Raw genomic sequence first — 23,149 nt, forward strand, 5'->3', positions numbered from 1 at the left:
CGGGCGGCAAATCTTAGAACCTCGAAGATATAAAACCTCCGAAGTAGGTCACCGTGGCACTGTGACATCAGGGACAGGATGAGGATTTGTCACGAGTTCGCTGAGAACGCTTTTTTTTCTTCTTCGGTTGCACTGTACAATAGTGAGGTAGCCTTTCTCGATAAGACGATGTAAGTTCAGACCTTGGTATGCTTTTGATTGCTACATTATGTATAATCTCGATGCGCATGCTCAAAGTGCATTCTATTTTTCTTCCTTTAAATATGTGCCTTGTATTTTGAATAAAATCAGTTGTAAGTTTGCGCTCGTCCCGTAACCTGTCTTGTGAGTGTGTTTCGCGCAACTGCCATGTCTGAAGTATTCAACCATCTAGCCCGACAACACGTTCTGCTTTTTTTTAAGTGCAATGTGTTTCAGACAGCTTGCTCTTGCGACTCCTGTACCGACCGCCTTCATTTGTCGTGATGATAGGACTCCTAGGATAGCAGCTGCTTTTCTAAAAACTATCCTTACTTTAAAAAACAAGAAGCATACTGTCGACACTACGTTGACGTGTTACAGGACCCCATCACAAATGAGGGCAAGTGTTGGGAAGTGTTGGTTGGGATTTTGTAAACATCAACAAGAGGAATTAAACTAAAAGAAATTAAGAGGATGCTGCAGAGCTGAATGGGGAGCAAAGTTTTCTCCAATGTTTTTCCGTGGCTTTTCTGCAAGTTGTCAGGCTTGCAGTCTTGCTCCCGCATGAAGACGCGATAGGCTTTTGTCAGTCAATCCTTCAGTGAATTTCGAATGTTACTAATCGGCTTCACCCCAGCAAGCAAGCATGCGCTCTGCAGAAGCTGATCCTGTCTCCATGCGAGCTAAACAATGTTCGAAAAGTGACAGGACGTTTGGAAACATGCGATAGCGTGAAACCAAGCGCTCACAGCAACGGTAACCTCGCAAACGAAGTGTCCGAAAACTGCATCGGATAAGCAAATGGCCGTGGCAACAGAAGCATCCAGAAAGCAGCCCTTTGTTCCTCTTTAGGTCACGTGAGAGCACGCGGCAAAGTTCCTGTATCGCAACAAGCGCCGAGAGGGAGTTAGTGAGAGAGACCTAGTCAGGGCGCGGCAAAAACATCGATGCTCGCGGTGCGCACGCCTGAACAAGCTCTTATCGCGTTCTCAGCCAGCTCTGATAAGCGCCGACCGAAAGCCGGGCGAGCTCAGTTGTGTAGGGGATCCAGAGCTGAGCGCTGCCGACGCCGTGCGAGTCGCGGGTCTTCCCGACGGCCCGAGCGCCCACAGCGCTTTCTGTCAATCCAGCCGGACTTGTGGTAGCAGTCTGTCGACGGTTCTTCACGGACCCGCACCCTGACCAAGGAAGTCTTGCTTGACCAAACATGGAAACCATGGCCCATTGACAGGATTACTTCACGTAACATTTCAGTCCTTTAACCTCAACTCAGTTTGTACTAGTAGCCCCCGGATTATTGTAGTGTCTGGTTCCGGTTCCGCGCTAGAAGACTGCTGCAGACATCTTCGGCGACATGGCTTCCACAACCTGCCTTCTGGTTCCTGATTTCAACGCTGCTAACAGTGAGAAGAAAGGTCGGTTCTCAAACTTTTCTCTTGTTTAAAGGCCAGTTTCTTCGTGTGCTTTTCAGCAGCTAGCCCGAAAGCTCATGAGTAATCTTAATCGCAAACGCGGCTATATTGCTGTGACTGAAGCAATAGGCGACTTCTAAAGCTAAAATTCTTGGTAAAGGAAGGAACACTTCGGGGGAAAAAATTCCAATTCTCTCATGCATAACGACCGATTCAGACACTGGTTCTGCCCTCAATAACGAAAAGCTACACGTAAGGATCAGCAATGGCTTCCATCCGACTGTATAAAATATTGATACTGTCATACACTATCAACCCCAAAGTAACAGCCAATCGCTCTTGTTAAGTTAGGCGCAGAGCTGCAGGAAAACCGAAAAATTGTTTAAGTTGTAGCCCCAGGGGTAGCTACGGCAGGCAGTTCCGGATGTTGGGTACCTGGTATAAGATTAAGTATTGAATAAGGGTGCAACCTCTGCAATGTATGGCCCCTGGGAAGAAATGAGCAGCCGTGCTTGCACAATACAATCCAGTTGGGTGACCTGATAAACGACAATCGCCCAGGGACTTAGTGCGCAATACATATCTCTTATTGCATGGTCATTGCTAATGATCATCCAAGCGTAGCAGGGGCCGGCAGAAAGTTAGGTGGGCGGATGAGATTAAGGATTTTGCGGGGATACGGTGGCCGCAACTGGCAAAGGACAGGGTTAATTGGAGAGACATGGGAGAGGCCTTTGCTGGTCAGTGAGCGTAGTCAGGCTGATCATGATGATTGGATGGTGGTTCCTTGATTTAATTCATGTAGGGTTTTTGCCGCCACCCACTATGCACTGCTGTCCTGAAACAATGCAAGAACTGCTTTATCGTTTCCTTTTTAATCTCATGATGCTAACGGCCAGACAATTAATTGCAATCTTGTGCGCTTCTATGCTTTCAAAACCGTGAGTTCAAGCATTATTTCCGGTTTTAGCAGGCGACAAATGGTCACCATCGCGTTGATGTCTGTTTTCGACTATGTTACGCTTTGGGCTCTTGAGCGCCTTTCTTTTCACATATAGTTTGGGATTTTTATGCTTAAGTTTTCATTGGGCGCTCACGCAGTTTTAGGCAGACTTATGAAGAATAAAAAGTGATCTTAACTTCGCAGAGTTGAGCGTTCCCGCGGGTTACATTGCAAGCATGCATTGCAATAGTAGGCATGTAATTTTAAGCGTTCAAGCGTGCATTGTAAGCATGCATTATAACAGTAAGCACCAGTCTGTACGGAGGAACATTTGCAATGTCCCTCATAACGCACGCCAATCCCAGGGTCACGCCAGGTGTAGCTGTTAAGCTAGGCGAAGTGTGTCCACAATAAGATGCTGATGACAAGAACTACTATAGATTTTATATGCGTCATAGGCCTACGTCAACGGCCTACGTCACATGGGCGCAATGAGGAAGCGAGGTCCGCTGCCTACTGCGCATCTACCGCTTAGACATCGCAGAAGTACCCTGCCGGTGCCGACCCTTTGCGATTTTATTTTCAACACTTGGATGATGCCAGCCAGACTCCCGGATTGAACATCCCTGCCAATCGGGCTTGCCTGAAGGTTCTTTACGCAAAAGAAGAGGCTGTATTTGGAAATTAGCGCATTATATTAGGTATGCCACCTGATGGCCCCAGGCGGCACCGAAAGACATGGAGGTTGAGATTTCATGCGCCCTGGGAGCTAGAACGCTGTCGGTGAACGGTTCCTCGCTTCTTCGTTTCGTGACATATTCTTGGAGGAAGTGATGGGACGCGATCCTCGTACCTCTAGCAGAAATAAACAAACATGAGCGGGAAATACAATGCCATGCAGTCCTAACCGATGGCCAGTTAGGGTAGTGGAGTGGATTCAGAGAGAAAAAAGTGTCAAAGGACGGTACTGGGCCAGGTTTAGAAATTTGCGGTGATAGGCTGGTAGCAGCTGACACTAGGCATGGATAATTTTATCTCAGCAGGAGACGCTTTTATTCAAGAACGGACGCTACCAGGCTGACGGTGAAGATGATTTCTACGAGAAAATACGCTCGGAATGTGTATTTCCAACCCCTTTTCGCATTTTGAACTGCAATTACAACCACCATTAAAAAACAGTGATGTCGCTTTGCATCAGAAAGTATAAAGGACACGCTGTGAGCACTTGGCGGCGGGAGTTTCGATGCCTAAAACAAGTTTTCTTATACGTCAATGGTGAATCAATTTTCTCACGCTCACCTGAATTTTTTGCCCTACAGAACACGCTGACAAATATGTGACCCCCCGTCTCTCCTCATTGTTGAAAATTTTTCTACATGCTACATTTATATGACTTCGTGTGAACGTTAGGGCTGAGAACTTCGAGCATAAGCATCTTTGCAGTCACTGGTGTTGTTGCAACCGTCTTTTGTTCAGAAGTCCAGATTCGGGAAGGACCGTCATGACGAAGGTTATACAGAACTTTGGAACAGTTGCTCAACGTGCACCTCTTCGCGCTGCCGTTGCATACATTAGCGAAGACAGCCTTTAGCAGTGGTCGCGTTTTTTCGGCTATATAAGTCTTACAAGCCGCGCTTCGGCACAAGTCACGTCAACAACTAATTTTAGAAATCGGAGAATATCACCACGGCTTCATCCCAAAAGAACACGGCATAACTTTCAGGTGGACAGAGCATGTCCTACATACTGGGGCAAAAATTTTGAAAATTGAAAAATTGTAAGATACTGTTATGGAAATATAGAAGATAATGTCCCTTCTTTTGACATCCAGCATCCATCGATCGCATCGAACAGTTAAGACTACAATAGAAGCCGATGGGGAACGCTTTGGCGATAGCAAAAGCGGTAATAGACACAAAATTGAAGACTTCCGCCGTGTGATCTGCGGATATATTGATTGTAAGAGCGGAATCCTTATATTATACGAAAAAAAAACTGCCTTCATAAACGGCTTCCCACTCAAAAATGCTTATGTCCAAATTGTTGAGCATGGGCGCTGAGGCATCAGAAGGGAAACTTCCGGGCGGACTTCAGCACCCGATCTACCCGCAACGACTCTCGCAACTGTCCCTATCTCGAGGATTTGTAGTGCTCTTGAGCCACTAAGTTATAAAGATGGTTCTAATGTCTTGCAGATGTGAGGTCAGTCCTTTCCTTCATATACACGGCACCGCTGCATGTATGTTCTAAAGAAATTTCGAAAGGAAACGTGAAACTGTGGCAAGTTACCTAGTAGCCATAGCTAAGTCACTTTCACTCAGTCACCCAGTCACATTCTAACATTTAATACAGCATAAACGATTTCTTGGACTACCTTGACAAATTAAACGGGGAATAGAAAAGATCTGCATTCTTCGCGATTTAAAGAGAATGCGAATGAAGGAAATGTTTTCGAAGTTAAACGGGTTTTCTTTTTTTGTTGTTGAGATAGTATACATGAATTTTGATAAAGCATCTTTGATAAAGCATTCGTGTAATGGCCACCCTGCATTGTTATTGCTTATTATAATTAGAGCCAGCTGTATTCTCTACCTCCGCCCCCCCCCCCCCCATCATCGTTATCATCAGCAATGTTGCATACCATGTTTATGACTCATCCCCTGGCGACAAATACCGATGTGGCGACAATTCCCATGTTGAGTCAAGTGCGTCTACATTGTTTCCGAGTTGTAGGCGCTCTCCCACTCCCGCCCTTATTTGTCTCCTCTTTGTTTTCCGCCATTCGTCCACTCGTCCAATGCTGTGCATTTGCTTTTGTTAGTTTTTTGTATGTTTACAAGGACACACCGTGTGTAGTAATGGGCGCGCCTGTCGCGAGCCCCCTTCATGCCGTCCGCCCATTGGTCCCTGGCTCCACTGTGCGGTCCCTGCCTCCTGTTGAAGTTTGCATTGTGCATTGTGAACTTTTACTTGCTCAGCTGATATGAGACTGGCTGCAGCCTTCGACCCCCAGTACCTCATTGTTTCAGGCACGGACGAGCGCTAGATTAGGCGTCGTCCCTCGACAAGAGGCGTCTGGCTGAGCAATCATATTATCTTAAAATAAAAGTTTTAAAATACAGCGTAAGCACCCCCCCCCCCCCCCGGTACTTTCAGAAGAGAGTCCAATCACGTGTACTAATGTCCTTCGCCCCCGTTTCAAGGGTGTCTGCCGTGCGTATGCCTTATCAAAGTATCAAGATAACCTCTACAGCTGTTTTCTTTTATACTCCAGTGGACTGAAACGCGATGCTTTATTGTCAGTAACCTTTGTCTCATGGACACCTATAAGTGTTTCTAGGCTAAGAAGTTTTCCCGCTCCTTTGCTGCATGAGTCAGGCAAAAACGGGCAGCACTTTCGTGGCAAGTTCTTGAAACACGGTGCTCCTTAAACGGGCTCACATTGCTCAAGCAAATAGCGCGAGGAAAGGCTTGTGTTGATCCCAATCTTTACCCAAAGCAGCCTAGGTTTATCACGGTTAGAAAAGACTACAGTTGAAAAACATGTGAAATAGTATGCCGCACATCTGTATACCAATCGTCGTTGTTCACGCATAAAATAAACCAATTGATCCGGGTAGCAGAATGTGTCGTTTCAGCCTCTACCGACGCTTTTCCAGTTCTGCTGATGAGTCACCTACGAGCTCCAGTGTGAGGGTTTGATTTGGTTTGGTTTATTGGGGTTTAACGTCCCAAAGCGACTCAGGCTATAAGTGACGCCGTAGTGAAGGGCTCCGGAAATGTCGACCACCTGGGGTTCTTTAACGTGCACTGACATCGCATAGTGCACGGGCCTCTATCGAAATTCGGCCTCCGCGGCCGGGATCGCACCCGCGTCTTTAGGATCAGCAGCCGAGCGCCGTAACCACTGAGCCACCGCGGAGGGGCCCGCTACAGTGTGAAAATTGTATTACTGTGTTTATTTTACTTTTTAACTTTTCTGCGCACCTACCGTACTTCTGGTGCGCTGTGTTCTTACCTTCCAATCACATATTTTTGCTGCATCTTCTGGTTTTACATGTATTTTCCTCTCCTGCCTTGACGATTTGCCATGCTTTTACTTTTTTCTACTTGACAATTGTACCTCGGTTTCGCATGATCACATGTCGCTTTTTGTAACCCCTCCTTCCCCCCCCCCCCCCCCCCTTTACTTTAATGCCCTCAGGGTGCAATGTAGGTACATGCATAAATAAATAAATAAATACTTGTAAAGCCGCTGATTTTTTTTTTTTTTTCAAATAATTTTGGTCTGTTCGGTGGTATTTAGGTGTCGCCTTCTGGCGTCATGTTTAAGAGAGTTATGCGTACAATGGATACGAGCGCGGAGATTATGAAATTGTGAATAGCCCTCTGCTAAAATTTAGTTCGTTCGCTTTTTTCAGCACATAAGCCCATCAGTAAACGTTACTCCTGCCAACAAGACAAGGTTTATATGTTGCACAATAAGGTAGCACGAAACCAGTTTGTATTTTCTGCACAAGGGACACTCATGTCTCGAGCAGCAGGAGCGGACTTCATTTATGTTAACCTTGACAAGAGCACCCTTTCAGTGAAATTACATGCACATATAAGAAGAAATAGTGTTTTTTAATTGGAAGTATTAATATTCCGGCTGTTATTTACCGAAGGTCATAGAGTGGGCTTTCCTTCTACGAAGCTCGCTACCTTTGTGTCCCGGCTAGATTCAGATAATTTCGTGAAATTTTCGCTTATATTGCACGCAAGACGTGGCAGAAAATTTTTTCCACTTATGCACTAGAAACAAACACACGCGAAAATTGAGCTGGCAAACCCCAATGTCACTTATGACATGGGAAGGGCGCAATAATCTGTTTTGCTCTGTCGCAGTTGTTCGAAAGCGCGTTCATGTTTGAAACGATGGAACACATTAGCCATCCGCAATTCGTTTTCGCATTTTGGTAGGATCCAAAGCATTACATCCTAGCGGCCTATCTAGTAAACTGCGAATGGCGTAGGAAATTTAAGTCTGTGTTTAACAGAGACGAGCCAGACGACGGCCTATTTATGTCTGCTACTCGTTTGGCTGTTTCTAATTCTGCAACGATCGGTATCACCTGCACTGTCCGGTTCAGCATGAGCTTTGTTGCTGCTCTTTCCAGCTTTGCAGGCTCATAGAGGCGAATACGTAATTCTGCAAAGAAAAAAAGCGCGCCCTACGTTGGTAGCGCTTGGCCCCAGTCAGAATAAGCCTTTTAGTAGCCAATGCCGGTGGGCGCGTTTAAATATACACAGCAGAATGGGCCATTTCGGAACTATGCAAGAATCATACTGCCGCTTTGAGCACACAATTTTGTGCCCCTGTATCACCCTGTAGACGTTTGCAGGCTGCTTAAATGTTGCAACTGGGGAGAAGCACGTGTGCAAACCACGACACCAAATGTTTGAGGACAAACGGATAGAGATTTTTCGTATGAAACGATTTCAAGGAAGTTAAGTTGATCCTTGAGCTCCAGTATGTTAATTTCGTAAGTAAAAATACTTTGCTTGAAAATTTATGTCCCAGGGTGCACTCTAAACGAAATAGATTGGGCAAAAAGTGAGTTCGACGTCTTGGCATGCGTCCTACGTTCTAGGACGGGAGAGAGGGCGGGATTGTGTGAATTTCCGTCGGTCACACGGCTCGTACTCTCTTTCGGTAAGGTACAGGTGTAGCACGTAATTGAAGAAAAACATAAAGAAAGGAAAATTCACAGAGAAGTTCCTCAATTCCAAAACAAAACTAGAAAAGCTGCGGCTTTCAGCAGTTGTCTCAGTCTGTCTTAGCGAGGCATGAATAGAGTATTTAATTTGTATTTTAAAAGTATAAGGACACTCGGTGATAAAATTGCATCAACACGACTTTCTGGCAGCAATGTTGAACAGCCTGCAACTTCGGCATCAAGTCTAATAATCTTCCAGCGTATACTGTGCAATCGGTAAGTCCTTTACCAGTGCAAATAGATGCTTTGCTTGTTTATGTTTGCGAGCTTTTGTTTTTGACAAAAAACTCTTTTCGTTCCTAACTTGTGAAGAGGTCTCGCTACTCGAATACACGAAACGATTGCAAGCAACTGATAAGGAAAGTGAACTCTGTTGTGTGCGCGCCGGCAGCGTTTTAACAGCTGCGCGTAGTCAGCCCCCTCTATCACGTGCAGAGAGCAGTGCGATAACAACAGCGTCTATGCACTGCTTCAGTGCAGGACTGCATCGCGCTGAGTTAAGCAGCTGGCGGAACCAGCAGTCGGTGCGTGCTCAGAATCGTGGAAAACTTGGGTCGGCACACAAAGCACTGCAGGTGGCATGCATTGTTGATCAAGAAATTCCCCTGCTGATGTTATTGAAAAAGTGTGTGGTAGTAAAATGCGGCAGGATATAAACGAGGGAAATTTAGGACTTCTCGGCAGCTTGGTGCATTTTTTTCTAATCGGACCCTAAATTATGATTAGTAAAATATAGAAAGAGTTCTTGACTGATGGTTCTCTTCCATGGCATATCTGTTCCTTCAGCAGAACACGGCGTGCAAAATGACACATGGCAAATATTTTTGCCTAATCCGTCCGGCCATCCCTATTATTCACAACATACCAAACAATTCTGCAAAGCAGACTAAAATACTAATGTTGCCTCAATTTCGCACTGCTTTTTTTAACCAGGTATGTTTTATAATTTCTTTAGCGTCACTATAAATGCCTGCCCTATTGAACGGCTTTTTCCACAGATTACAGTGAAAAAGGTGCTGCAGTCTGCTGCGTGATCGCACAGGACGATCCCATGATGATCTCAGTTCATAAGAAATGGAAAGTCTCGGAGACGAAAGAAACTTCAAAACAGTGATAAGTGCCTCAGGACTCCTTTAGTATTTCTTTCCTTGCATTTGCTATTTAGCTGGACCTAGGGTCTTTCCTTAGCCTCTAGTTTTTCGTAGCCTGCATTTACAGATTACAGGCTATCCTGCTTTTCTATACAGCGCTCGAGCCAGTTTCATTTGTAGAAAGTTATTCTGAAACATTCTCCTTGCATTTAATTTGCAAGGTCAGAGGATTCTGCTTAAAAAGGCCACTGTAGCGGGGAAATATATCGCTATTTTAATTAATCGTATCGTGATGCCTTTGCGTTCAGCTGCTGATCAAAGCGTCGCGGTGCGATTCCGGCGTCGGCAGCCGTATTTAGAAGGAGGCGATACTAAAAAACGATTGTGCAATGCCAGCGCACTTTAAAGAGCCCCATTTTGTCTAAATCCATCCCGTCCTCCACAACGGCGTCCTTCATAGCACATACGTCACTTTGGCACGTTAAAGCTTAAAATCTACAATTTTTGGAATGAAAAAAGCTCCACTTCTCGCATCCAAAACTGAAAGTCAAATGACGCTTGGATTTGACCTCTAACTGGAGGCTCACTGGAGGTGTGGCTGTGACGTCATACCATGTGACTTGTCGCAGCTGTTACCGCTCGTTCCGCCGCTGCGCCGACCGCCGCTCCGACCGATCGCACTCGCCAGTTGTGTCACGGGACTAACCACGCGAATCGCTCTTGCTTAGTAAACCAGTCACCAGGGCGAGTCGTTCGGCTGCGCATTGCAGGCGCCGGGCTGCTTCTAGCGATATCTAAGACAGAGAGCGTCACGATAGAAGCCGAGTGTTGGCTGGAGATAGGTCGCGAAAGAGGCTCGTCTAGTTGATGAAGATGATGAGGAGCGGAAGGTACGGCTGGAGAAGCAGCGGCGCAAGCAACAAGAGTATCTCAAACGGAAATATGGCAGCGGATGCTGCTAAACCCTCCACGTCGACACCGGCCGCTGGTTCGATTGCCTTTCGCTCCGTATAACCTGGCTCAGCCGAGTTGAGCCACAGCTATTTTTCACCAATGGACAATTACTTATAACCGATGAAAACACTGCCCCGGAAGTCACCGAGTCACTTTTTCGGCGGCCCATCAAGTGGAGGCCGACGAGCACGTGCTTTTGTGTTCAAGGACCCTCGTTAAAAGGCGGTTGAGTCACATGGCAAATGCGGTTACAACCGGGTCGCGCCGATTAGAGCAAGTAGCCCCCTTTATCGCAGCGCCACGCACGTATCTAATCTCCGTGCCGCAGGTCTTACAGACGCTCGAAACAATAGCGGGCATGCGTGGGAGAGAGAGGCACGGAACACTCGCCACCGACGCGATTGTCCGACCACGGCCCGGGTACAGAGTGCGAGCATGAGCGGCGGGGATGCGCATTATCTGTCGCTGCGTTGCCGGCTTTAAACGCAAAGGCCAATCAGCGCCCGTCAATTGTGGGCTTGTTGAGCTACGCCCCGGGAACCTGGCTGCTTGCCTGGATGGACATGTGAGCACGTGTACAGCGGGCCGCGAAGGCCCTAGATGCTTGTGATATTCGCGCTTCGTTTGGACGGTCTAGTATCCATGTGCTTACCCTTTTGCTATCTGAAAAAGGTAGTTGGTGATTGTTCTGCAATGGTATCTGTGGTTTTGGGCTTCGCCTTTATCTTAACAATGTCTAAAGCTTGATGGTACGGTTATCACTTAGCACATTCAAACCACAGGCACCTTTACATCCCTATTGCACGTTTGCCGTGTTCTTTTGTGAGGCGAGGGTCATTGAAAAGCAAGTGGCAACTATCCCTTCGAGAACAGGCTGGAGCTCTCACAAATTAGAGCAAAGCCGAGTGGCAGTAAAGTTACATTTTGTAAGCAGCTCATAAGAACGAGCCTTTTCATACGTGAGGAGCCGCAAACAGTTCAGCCTGCCGAAAGACGCAGGGGAGGCTAAACTTTTTGTATTTTCTTCAAAGTTTTCAGTGGTATAATTCTTTTTATTCAAACTCGCATAGTCATCACGTCAGACAGTGCAACTGATACAAGAAACATGTCTGTCGGCTAAAGTTATTCTGTTTTGTATTAAATTAAAATGGGCCGCCGTGGTCGCTCAGTGGTATAGTGCTCGACTACTGACCCGAGCCGGGTTCGATCCCGGCCGTGGCGTTGAATTTCGATGGAGGCGAAGTTCTAGAGGCCCGTGTACTGGGTAATGAATTGAAGGTGATTTAGAGTAAATCAATTGTGAAATAATTGTGAATTGAATGAATTAATTTCGAATCAAAAGAATTAAGTGTGAATTAAATAAACTAAATGTGAATTAATTGTGTTGAAATTCTGAATTAAGTGAAATAAATGTGAATGAAATGAATTGACTGCGGATTAAATGCTGATTAATTATCGAGTAAGGTGCATGAAATGTGGCTTAAGGTAAAGTATGTGATTCAATTGTCAGACGCGACGTCACATTTGCATAGAGACAAAGAGGAGCTACTAGAGGCAAAGAGGAGCAATTAGAGGCGGCGAGGAGACGTCACTGCTCCCGCATTACTCCAATGCGGTTTCCGCAGTACCCTCTAACGTTTTTTGCGCTATTATGCAGGAATAAAACAAGGACATCTGATCACTCTGATATGAAAGAGAATGAATGTGACACAATTAATGAAGAAATTGTATCCAGCATTAAGCCTTAATGCTTGCACTGAGCAGCGCTGTAAGTGAGATATTCTTACAATTTCCGCAGCACATCCATAGGTGACACTTAGCTTTGGTATGCATAAAAAGGTGACGCTGGAATTGAACAGAGTGCTGACTCAAGAGTCGTCAAGGCTTTCGAAATGCTTACTGACAGACCCGCAATGTCATCCCTACGTAGCAACCGTTAATTACGAAGCCCTGAAGCAAGCAGTACGCCAAGATTAGGCCACATGCTATTCATGAATTATCGTGTGAATGCCCTCGTACCTTTGGGCCTTCGTCGATGAGTCACGGGCGATAACAGCTGCGCCGATGCAACCATTCTTTGCCAACTTGCAACACAGAACAACGCATCAGCACGGTATGGAATGCGGAAGTCTACTCCGTGAGGAATCACTATTCGTACTTGGAACTATTGCATCCCTCAGTAAAATTATGGTTTATTGGTTTATTGCGGTTTAACGTCCCAAAGCGACTCAGGCTATGAGGGACGCCGTAGTGAAGGGCTCCGGAAATTTCGACCACCTGGGGTTCTTTAACGTGCACTGACATCGCACAGCGCACGGGCCTCTGGAATTTCGCCCCCATAGAAATTCGACCGCCGCGGCCGGGATCGAACCCTCGTCTTTCGAGTCAGCAGCCAAGCGCCATAACCACTGAGCCATCGCGGCGGCGCTGAGTGAAATGAGTGCTACTGATGGCGTATTTCAGGGCGATATCTCCAAAAAGAAACCAGAGTATTCTGGGTTCAACGCCTAAAAGCGTGTTTTCTGCTTCTCCTCCAGGCGATTATGACCTATCTTGGAGAAAAATAACTAATTCCTGGCTAAAATAACGCACTCTCCTCGGGAGAACGAAGGGAAGTTATAGTTGTGGCAGCAGGTGTCAGTTCAGTGCTCCTAATCTCAGGAACACTCGGGTAACAATACCACAGGTCGCATCAGAGCCCTTTGATCGTAGCTGTTGCGAAGATATACTTTGAAAACCGGATTTCACCCGTAGCCACCTCGCGGTGGTTTTCAGCAGGTGTCATCGCTCATGAGCTAGGCAGCTCGCTATAGGTGATCACCTCTAACTTCGGTTTGTCTACTGCTTTCGTGTTTCAGAAAGCTCTGAGCAGTTCGTCCGAACACGGTGGTGGTGGAAAATTTGGGATATTTTTTGGGAGGGGGTTTTTGGACGTGGATTATGTTGCTCATAGCAGTAGGATCACTCTTAGCGTCCAGGAGGAGGAGAGTAATGCAGTCCCCGAACACCTTATATGTACTGACAGTGTGCTAACTGCCTAATTTCGGGACATCGATGCACGAGATTTTTATACAGAGATTCAGAAGAGATTTTCGCTACCAGCGTAACCAAAGAACTCTGGGCCGCACATTCTCGTAATCGTCTATTCTACTAACGCATATATTTTATACTTCGGGCTTACCTTGGCAACACCATCACGCTGGAAAAAGTAAAGCGCGGCAGTGTTTTCTTACAGCATTCCACTGTACCAACACCCAAGGTAGTGCTGCTTTCTCAGGTTTAGGTTCCTGCTATTGCTATCATTGTCGCATCGATTACAACGATGTCAAAAGTAACATCAGGAGCGCCGTTTGAAGAATAACGGCCACTGCAACAAACAGAATTAAAATTTTCGGGCAAAATTTTCGTGAAAAAAGAATAATACCTGGTGGCTTCCTACACTGCAAGAACACATTGTGCCGATGCCATTTGGTTTTCCGTGGATATTCATTTCAGTCCCTTCTGTTTTTTGCACAGCATTTAATTTCCGTACCTTGGTGCTTCCACCCTTACTCTTTATGATAAATTTATTCAGCATTTCTTTCTCTGCACTAACAAATGCAAGGGCAAGGAGAAAAAGCTGCTGCATGAGCGGCTGACGAGACAACTGTTGTTACCTCGGTTTTTGGCAACGGGTAGGTGGTGTGTCCAGCAAAAGGAGTGCGCTTATCACTGAACCTCATGTAGAAAGAATGTAGCCTAGAAATAATATGAAAGAGTAAAATGCAGCAATTTAAAAGCCGTGCTTATATAGATTGGATATAATTAAAAGGCACAACATTCAGCATAAGAAAAAGGACAAGTCTAGAGTAATCACTGATAGCATACACATTTGGAAACTCGTACACGTCCAGTAATCTCCTGCATGTTCGCCACACCCTTGCATGGAAGACTTCCTGGCCGTTTCCATATTTCTCGCTGAACAGTTATACGCACATTCTTTGCCACGCGTTTACGACACTCCTAATTGCGCGTGTTTTCAGTACTGAGTGTAAACGGTGGAAACGTCTATAGCAAAGCTTCCACTTTGTAGCCTCCAATGCCCGCTTTTCCTATTCCGCTCTCTGTGTCGGTAAAATTATCGATAAGATTCATCCTTCGCCTGGACTCCTCACCCACCTAACCCGTTTATTCCACCTGGTTCAATCACGTGCGCTCTGGCAGAGGACGCGGAATCATTTGTAGGCCGTGTGGGGCTTTAGGATCGCGCCGCGAAGCTGTCTGAAATCTTTAATTGCAGCCGATTCCATCCGCAATATCTTGTGCACAGTTCGCGCAGTTTTCACCTCTTTGTGTAATAGTTCGCCATGTAAAGGAAGAAATAAATATACCTCATACGATGATATTCTATATGAGAAGTGCGCATGGTTAATTTCTCTTATCTTGTGAATAGTTTCGGTATTTCATTATGCTTTGCTGCGTCCTCGGCGGGACGAACATGTTTCCTTAGGAGAAAGGTTCTTTTCCTGGGATCGTAGAGTTGTGTTACTGATTATCTGTTTATTCTAAGGTGGTACCAGTGTTTGTTATTTGGAGCAAGTGTTGCTAATTTTCATGAAGTAATTACATTCTGTGATCTATATCACCACTGTCGCACTTTGTGCTTACTCCATTAATTCAAAATCCGCTCGAACTCGCTCTCTTTATTAAAATTTTCAATTAACGTCGCGAATACGTTGGATGCACTGCAACTATCTACCAATACATGAAACAATGTTGTTAACAAGGCAGATATACTCTGCCTGACAAGGCCCTTACATCTGTGCATTGTTGAGCAGCAGTGCAATGAATTCTTTTAAATACAAGAAAAGAAATCGAACAAATTTGCACCAATGAAATTGAGGAATACACTGCCCAAAATAGAGTGAATTAAACGAAAATATAGTAATAGTAACGATAACAAAGCGGACTGATACTTAGAAAAAAAAAGGCCATAGTCCTTGAACCATTGAGAATAAGCACAAAAAGAAAACTCACCTTATGATTGCGGTGTTCTGCAATTCGCCATTGAGCGCCGCTATAAAGCGATTTATTTCAATGGCTTGCACTAGGACATTAGATACGCACACCAATGTATATCACGCTGCGCTCTTTGTTTACCCATAACAATCGCCTGTTTGTCATCTTGCCCAGTGTGAACATTCATGGCGCAACAAACACACCGGCACGTGGCAGATAAAACAACAGTACACGAGAGCCAACTCCCACTAAATGCTTTTATTTGGGACGCAGAGATTTAAAAAAAACTTTCTGGAAAGAAGCAAATGCCTTAAAGTGTTAACACCGCAACGGCAAAACTCAATACAGGAAACTGTAAAAGTTGTAACGCCCTTCTTCCTTTCCACCATGTTTTTCTTCAATTCCATGACTACAGCGCAAAGAACGGGACAAGAAGAAGGACACAGGCAGAGACACAACACAGCGCTGTGTTGTGTCTCTTCTTGTCCCGTTCTTTGCGCTGTAGTCATGGAATATCGGAACCAACTCGCCCAGCAACTTAACTTTTTCTTTAAAAAATCTGTGCGCGAATTGAAAGCGGGAAGTGGGAGTTAGCACTTGAATACTCTCCTGATTCCCACGTTCCCGTGTGTTTGTTGCGCTGTTAATGCTCCCATTGATTACCCATCGACCCGAAACCTTACACTGCTATTAATACGAGATCATTAGAAGCCCCATCGCAGTAAAAAAAAAAAAATCGGCGTCGTGTGTCATAACATTCGCTGATTTGTCGAGATGATGTGATGTCACAGCGACGTCGTGAGACCACTTAACGAAGACATGTGACGCCACAGTGACGTTACTGCACCTAAAGTGACGTCACCAGACCGGATCTTGTAGTAGCTGCGCTTCTTGCCGCGCAGCGCGCTTAGCAGCCTCCTTTCGTCGTAGTCGTCGCCGTCAAAAAATGTCCTTGCAACAGTTACCAGGAGGAGCGGACAGGTGGCGTTGGCTGCGTGCACACGGCAGTCACGTGATCGCTCCAACTCGAAGTAACATCCTGTGCGGGGGGGCCCCGCGATCTCCGGGTACATCATGTCCACCAAAGCTCAATCCACAAACAGCTGCGCTGTAACAGAACAAATAAATATGCAATGGTACTCCAATTGTCATATCAGCCCCGCCCTAGCAAAAGAATGAAATGATGTTGGCGCCGTCATGACGCCTCCAGCACCTTCTATGCTGGCAACTGTGGCAGCGGCGATAAAAAAGCTGATCTGGTGGCTTAGATCAAGCCCCGGAAGAGATTTCACTGCATAAAATTTATGAGCAGCCATCGCAAAAAAAAATCGTGCCTGCCATCGCCGCTCATCGTGAGTGGTCAGGTTATAAGACGCGCTAGCTATACCACTGCATTTCGAGTTTCTCTGTGACTAATGTTCATCCTGTGATCGTAGTACACATATGAGCAGGGCAGTCAGTGATTTTACGAGATACACGAGGGGGCGTGTGTTGTACGGCGAAATCATTACCAACGCCTCGTGGTAGGACGTTGTGACTTTTTTCAGCAAAGGCCGCCGCGTCGGCGCAGTGGTTACGGCGCTCGGCTGCTGGCCCGAAGACGCGGGTTGGATCCCGGTCGCGGCGGCTGAATTTCAATGACGGCGAAATTCCAGAGGCCCATGTACTGTTCGATGTCAGTGCACGTTAAAGAACCCCAGGTGGTCGAAATTTCCGGAGCCCTTCGCTACGGCGTCCCTCATAGCCTGAGTCGCTTTGGGACGCTAAACCCCAATAAAACTTTTTCAGCAAAAGGGTCTACGGGGGCTTGACAAAAAGTCTATCTTTAAACACTGTGTAAAGTCTGTATATACAGGACGAAACAGCCTGTATACAAATGAATCAGGACAACGAGGGAGTGTAACATCACGCCAGTGCAAAAGTATGTGCGCAGCTTGAGATTGACAGGACAACATAAAGGAGAGGACGGTTCGTAAGTGTACGTCACCCTCCCGTTTATATTGTCCTGTCAATTTTTAAGCAGCGCACATCTTCAACAGCATCAAGTTTTTAACAATAGCCCTTTTATTTCCCAACGCAACAAACGCTATATTGAACGCTGTCGTCAAGCTCAACTGCAGAGGATTATGGGGCATGTATCTAATGGTGTTTCTTTTTTTTCTTTCTACGCAGAGCTGAAAGCTGCCTTCGTGCTGCTGGACAAGAACCAGGACGGCCGGGTAAACGCCGCCGAGATCAAGCACATGCTGGACAACCTGGGAATCCTGCTGAACGACACCATGATACAGAACCTCATAGCGCAAGCGTCCGGAAGAGGTGAGGACCCACCCAAATTGCTTGGCACTGTTTCGCCACTTCGATTATTACATACTAATAGCCGCACCTCGCTCATTCCAGAAGCGGGCATCGCGAATATATGGGCTTTTAATCGGTTTATACGCTTATACTGTACTACAACGCATGAAGAGGTAACCAAAGCGGCGTTCTATCACCCCAGGAATGTCGTGCTAAGTGACGTCTGATGAATTCTTCGTAAGCGTATTCTTAACACATTTCACCACAATGGCCACGTTCCTCTCACTATTTTGCGAATTCAGCGGTGAATGGCGGACCCTACTCAGTCCTTGTAATGCTTGTGGGATTACTGGCACGGTTCGGACCCTGAACTCAGGGCCAACGCCACTCCGCTAGCTCGACCACACCTGCGGCCGCGAAGAACAGCACCTCCGAAGAATAAGCCCGCAGGCAAAACCTTTAATTGGGATCTCCCAATGTCTTTCCTCGGTCGCGCGCAGGCAGCAGCGGCAGGCAACAGGCACAGGACACAGGCACAGGAGACAGGCACAGAGCAGTTTGGGTCACCTGGGTCGCCGCTGGTGTCGCGTCCGCTTTCTCTCAAGGCTCGCTGTCAACTCTCCATCAGACTGTCCTGTCCGCGCGGCCCGCGCGGCCGCCGAAACCGAGAGGGGTGGGTAAGGAGGGCTGCCCACGTGACGACGCGTAGTCGCGGGCGCCTCCCCTCCGCTCCCTCCGCTGCTGCGCCGAGTGGGGGCCGCCAGAGGAAGAGCCGCGGTAGGCCACGAGAGAGAGAAGGGTGCATCCGGCGGGCGAGGTGCAACATGAATCCCCACATGTTTTTCACCGCCTATTTACACAAGGTACTCAGAGTACTGGATAGATAACTGTTGTGGATAAGAGTTAATGGAGGATACCTTGGTAATGAGCGATTCGCTTATTACAAAGCCTTGCTAAGTCCCTCAAGACATGAACTGCAAATCATGATCAATGAGTTAGACAGGCAGAGCTGCACTCTTTGTTTAAAAGTTAATATACAGAAAACCAAAGTAATGTTCAATAGTCTGGGATGGCAACAGCAGTTTACAATTCGTAATGAGGTGCTGGAAGTGGTAAGAGAATACGTTTACTTATGGCAGGTACTGACCGCAGATCGGGATCACGAGACCGAATTAACTAGAAGAATAAGAATAGAGCGCAGCGCATTTAGCAGGTTCTCTCCAGATCATGATTGGCAGTTTGCCATTCATGATCCCTGACAGTCCCTCATTGCAGTCCCTCAAGGGCAAAGTAAACAGCTCTATCTTACCGATACTGACCTATGGGGCAGAAACCTGAAGGCTAACGAAAAGTGTTCAACTTAAATTGAGAGCCCCGAAGCAGGCTATGGAAAGGAAAATGATAGCTGTAACGTTAAGAGACCGCAAGCGGGCAGAGTGGGTGAGGGAACAAGCGCGGGTTAATGACATCCTAGTCGAAATCAAGAGGAAGAAATGGGCTTGGGCAAGGCATGTAATGCGAAGGCAAGATAACCGACTGTCCTTAAGAGTAACAGAAAAGATTCCAAGAGAAGGCAAGCGTAGCAGGGGATGGCGGGAAATTAGGTGGACGGATGAGATTAAGATTAAGAAGTTTGCGGGGATAGGGTGGCCGCAGCTGGCACAGGACAGGGTTAATTGGAGAGATATGGGACAGGCCTTTGCCCTGCCGTGGGCGTAGTCAGGCTGATGATGATGATGATAACAATAAAATGGAAGGGCGACGTGTGCACGTTAAAGAAGCAGATATATACTCATTGGAAAATGTTACTATGGGTTCATTTGAATCTCCGTGTCTGCAGATGACGGGCTAATCAGCGAAGATGAGTTCCTAGCATGGATGGCTGCGCAGACAAGCATCAAGGATGACGTCATGGAGGACCTCCTGGCAGCGTTCAGGGTGTTTGACAAGGACTCCAACGGATATATCACCAAGGTACCTGAAATGATGTCAGCAGTATCCGCTATCACAACACGCCGTCCGCAGATGAAAGCCCATGCCATCATTTCCAGAAAGCAACGATTGCACTGGTCTACAGCTCGAGAACGCCCTGTTTCTATATAATGCCAGTCTCCCGCTGTTGTCCTCACGCTTTAATCAGGTCACACCTGCATCTTCTTCAATTCCCTGCACACCCCTGATTCTGCTGAACTTCAGCATCACACGTCAACAAGTTATTCCTGCGAGTCTTTTGATATCGCAGTCCTGGTTCCATCCTTGTACCCGTCAATTTTCTGTGCTGTGTAACAACATCCTAGGTCCCTCCACGCAACTCCTCGTCAAAAGCGAAAAATACTCAAGGTAAATCCTCCCCCAATGCAGGACGAGCTGAAGCTGGCCATGGAGATGATCGGTGAGCCCATGTCAGATACGCAACTGGACAGTATGATCCGCGCCACGGACATCGACAACGACGGGAGGATAAACTACGAAGGTGCGTGGAAATAAATTATGGCGAGAACTCAAATTTAAGACAACTCGCCTAAATAGTACTAAGACACGAAACCTTGATCTCGCAATCAACGTGCATATATTTTTCATTTTAGCCTAAAAGGATTAGTCGCAGCCTTTCAGAGAAAAATTTATTTGTCCTTCTTCAAAAAAGTTGGTAGACCTAAGATTACTGGCTTAGTGCATTAATCGCGGAAATCTCATTGCCACTAGTGGCCGAGGGGTCTTTAGTGGCAGGCCAATTTTGGCCTTTCCCGCCGCGGTGGCTCAGTGGTTACGGCGCTCCACTGCTGACCAGAATGAGGCGGGTTCGATCCCGACCGCGGCGGCTGAATTTCGATGAAGGCGAAATTCCAGAGGCCCGTGTGCTGTGCGATGTCAGTGCACGTTAAGGAACCCCTGGTGGTCGAAATTTCCGGAGCCCTTCACTACGGCGCCCCTCATAGCCTGAGTTGTTTCGGGACATTAAACCCCAATAAACCAAACCAACAAAATCAAAACCAATTTTGACCTTTCACAATCAGCTGCACTGTAGGGCGTCTCACAGGCCTGTTTTGGCGCTTCTACGCTTGCCTGCATACTCGGCCTTCTCCCCCTTGCGGTCTTCTATTGGATTGCGTTTCCGCCACACTTGGACTCCAGGGCCTGCTTGCGCGAAGCAGATTGGTCTGGTTCCCAGTGCTGTTTTATTAGCAGGCTTAACCTTGCGTTGGGTTTTAGAAAAGGAAGGCGTAGAACTGGCTCAAAGGGTCATTGGGTGGTGTCAAGCTATAAAATTCGGCAAAGATATTTAAAACTGCTTTGGTGTGAAAATGTAAAAGCATTAAAGTGCTGCATCATGCTACTTTGCAGAATGACTGTGAGGCACGATATGGACACTTTGTACGAACTCTATAGACCTTACATTACGTTACTTCTGAAGTGCTGAGTCATGTTCACGTGTGCCATGTGCGGGTGTGTGTGTGTGTGTGTGTGTGTGTGTGTGTGTGTGTGTGTGGGTGTGGGTGTGTCATACACCAGGCATGACTCAGCACTTTACTTCTGCAAAGCATGAATCAACCCCTCAAAAGTGACATATAATGTAAGGTGTACAGAGTTTGTACAAAGTATGGAGAGTCATGCCTTATAGTCATAGTCTTGATTCATGATTCATAGTCATTCTGCAGCCTCTCATGACTCATCACTTTATGTTTTTGCACTCTCATACACAAGCAGTCTGAAGTGTCTCCGCCGAATTTTGTTTAGGGATGCAGGTGGGTTAATTACGCGAGCGTCTTTTCTTCCCACCAAAATGCGAACGATTCTGCCATTTAGACCTTTTCCTGGTCATCGGAGCGCGCCAAGGGAACGAACGATCTTTCCCCAAAGCAATTTGCATGAGCATTTCCTGAAGTGTTCAACCAATCTTCCCCTAGCCTGTCGCGGAGTGCGAGTGCATGGCATTACCCACGAAAATGACATCTTCTCATGAGAGCAGACAAGGGAAAGGAAAAGAGGGGCTCGTTATGACATAGATGATGCAAACTAATAGTCGCCTAAATCAAGGGGTGCTCCAGACGAGAAATTCACAGGTCGTGGCTTCGAATGCCACCGGAGGGATGTGGTTGTTTTTATGCGAAGCATATTAACGTAGGTTTCGGGCCTTCGCGCGACGCCCGGCGGTGGCCACCATTGACCTTGAAGTGAGATCACATTATGTGACGTCACGTGATGACGTCACACAGGCTGCAGATGGGGCCTCATATCGCGCCGTCGGACGTCGCCCGGCGGAGGCCTCCACGCTCCGGTTCGCGCCGTCGCGCGCGACGCGGCGGCGGCGCCACCATCGCTGCATCACGTGATATGTGACGTCACGCCAGGGATGAGGCGGCGCGCGCCCGCCGTCGCGTCAGTCTCTGTGCCCGCAACCGCGCCACCGTCTTTGCGCCGGGCGTGTATGCGGTCAAGATGCCTCCAAACGCTAAGGACGTTAATAATAAGAATGCAAAACGAAGGCTGCTTCGCATCCACTGGGGCTTAACCTTGATAAGCCTCCAACTTTTTTATTGTTTTATAATCAATTATCTTTAAATAACTACGCTATTAATCTCCTCGGTTTCGGCGACTGTTGGCTTCCGTCATGTGTTTGCTCATGAGAGGCATGCTATCTGAAACAAATTTTCATTGTGGCCTCCGAACGCTATCCGCCACAGCAAACTGCGCTAAGGAACAGCTGTTAATTGCGCCTGCATGTGAACATGTGATCTATTCTTGCTCCCTCCTGAGTAACGCGTATAAGCGCAAGAACCCAATGAGAGTACGAACTTCAAAAGACGGTCGCTTCTACCTGCAAACGACCAATGATCCTTTCCGTTTGCCTTTATTGCAGAGTTCGTCACAATCCTCCTATAGCGGTGTGATGTCTCGTGTCCTCAGCACCTGCCATAAAAGCCTTAACTTATACGAGTATGCCTTCCACCATCGAGATTATCTCATCGCCCGCTATAAGGGCACGGGCTCCCGACCGACGCACCACGCACTTCCACCACCCTGCCTGCTGTTTGGCTCGGCCGGTCGTCCGCTCCGTCCATGGCGCATGTACATAGAAACGGTGTCCACCGAAGCAATATGTTGTGTAAATCAGTACCTGGCAGCAAATAAAACTTGCTCCACAAGTCCGACAGAAAAAAAAAAAGCTTCTTGCTCTAATGACTCCTTTGTTGTGTTCGTCCTCATTTGTTTGTTATTCTTTGGTTCATGATACATACTATGTGCCGAAAAAAAGGAATTGATTATGGAATGGATTTTGATCGCTCTTGTGAAATAGCTAATCGTCTTTGTCATGAGACTAACGGCACCCACTGCAGGGTAGTGGCCTTTGCTACATCTCCCTAATTAATTCTCTCGTGTGCCTGCAGCAACTGCCTCATCCCCGCAAACTTCCTAAACTCATCCACCCCACTTATTCTCTGCCGCCCCCTACTACGCTTTCCTTCCCTTAGAATACACTTCGTTAACCTCTATGACGATCGGTTATCTTGCCTAGGC

The 23,149-nt window shown here is 46.9% G+C and overlaps 1 protein-coding gene across 6 annotated transcripts in view; it reads left to right on the forward strand.

The window, feature by feature from the left end:
• Eip63F-1 (Ecdysone-induced protein 63F 1) overlaps nucleotides 1-22,813 on the forward strand; it is a 94,450-nt gene extending 71,637 nt beyond the window's left edge. For 5 of the 6 annotated variants that reach the window (XM_089586408.1, XM_089586407.1, XM_089586410.1 and 2 more), the window contains 4 exons: nucleotides 17,510-17,653; nucleotides 19,473-19,606; nucleotides 19,994-20,105; nucleotides 22,491-22,813. In XM_089586408.1, the coding sequence (XP_089442534.1) occupies nucleotides 17,510-17,653; nucleotides 19,473-19,606; nucleotides 19,994-20,105; nucleotides 22,491-22,513 (413 nt within the window). In that variant the 3' untranslated portion in view covers nucleotides 22,514-22,813. Of the gene's footprint in view, nucleotides 1-1,195; nucleotides 1,596-17,509; nucleotides 17,654-19,472; nucleotides 19,607-19,993; nucleotides 20,106-22,490 lie in introns of those variants that run through there. The other variant, XM_089586413.1, reaches the window with a different exon arrangement.
• Nucleotides 22,814-23,149: the final 336 nt, after the last annotated feature.

Source organism: Amblyomma mixtum, chromosome 4, assembly GCF_055824585.1.
Source record: "Amblyomma mixtum isolate Tamu chromosome 4, ASM5582458v1, whole genome shotgun sequence".
Lineage (NCBI taxonomy): Eukaryota > Metazoa > Arthropoda > Arachnida > Ixodida > Ixodidae > Amblyomma > Amblyomma mixtum.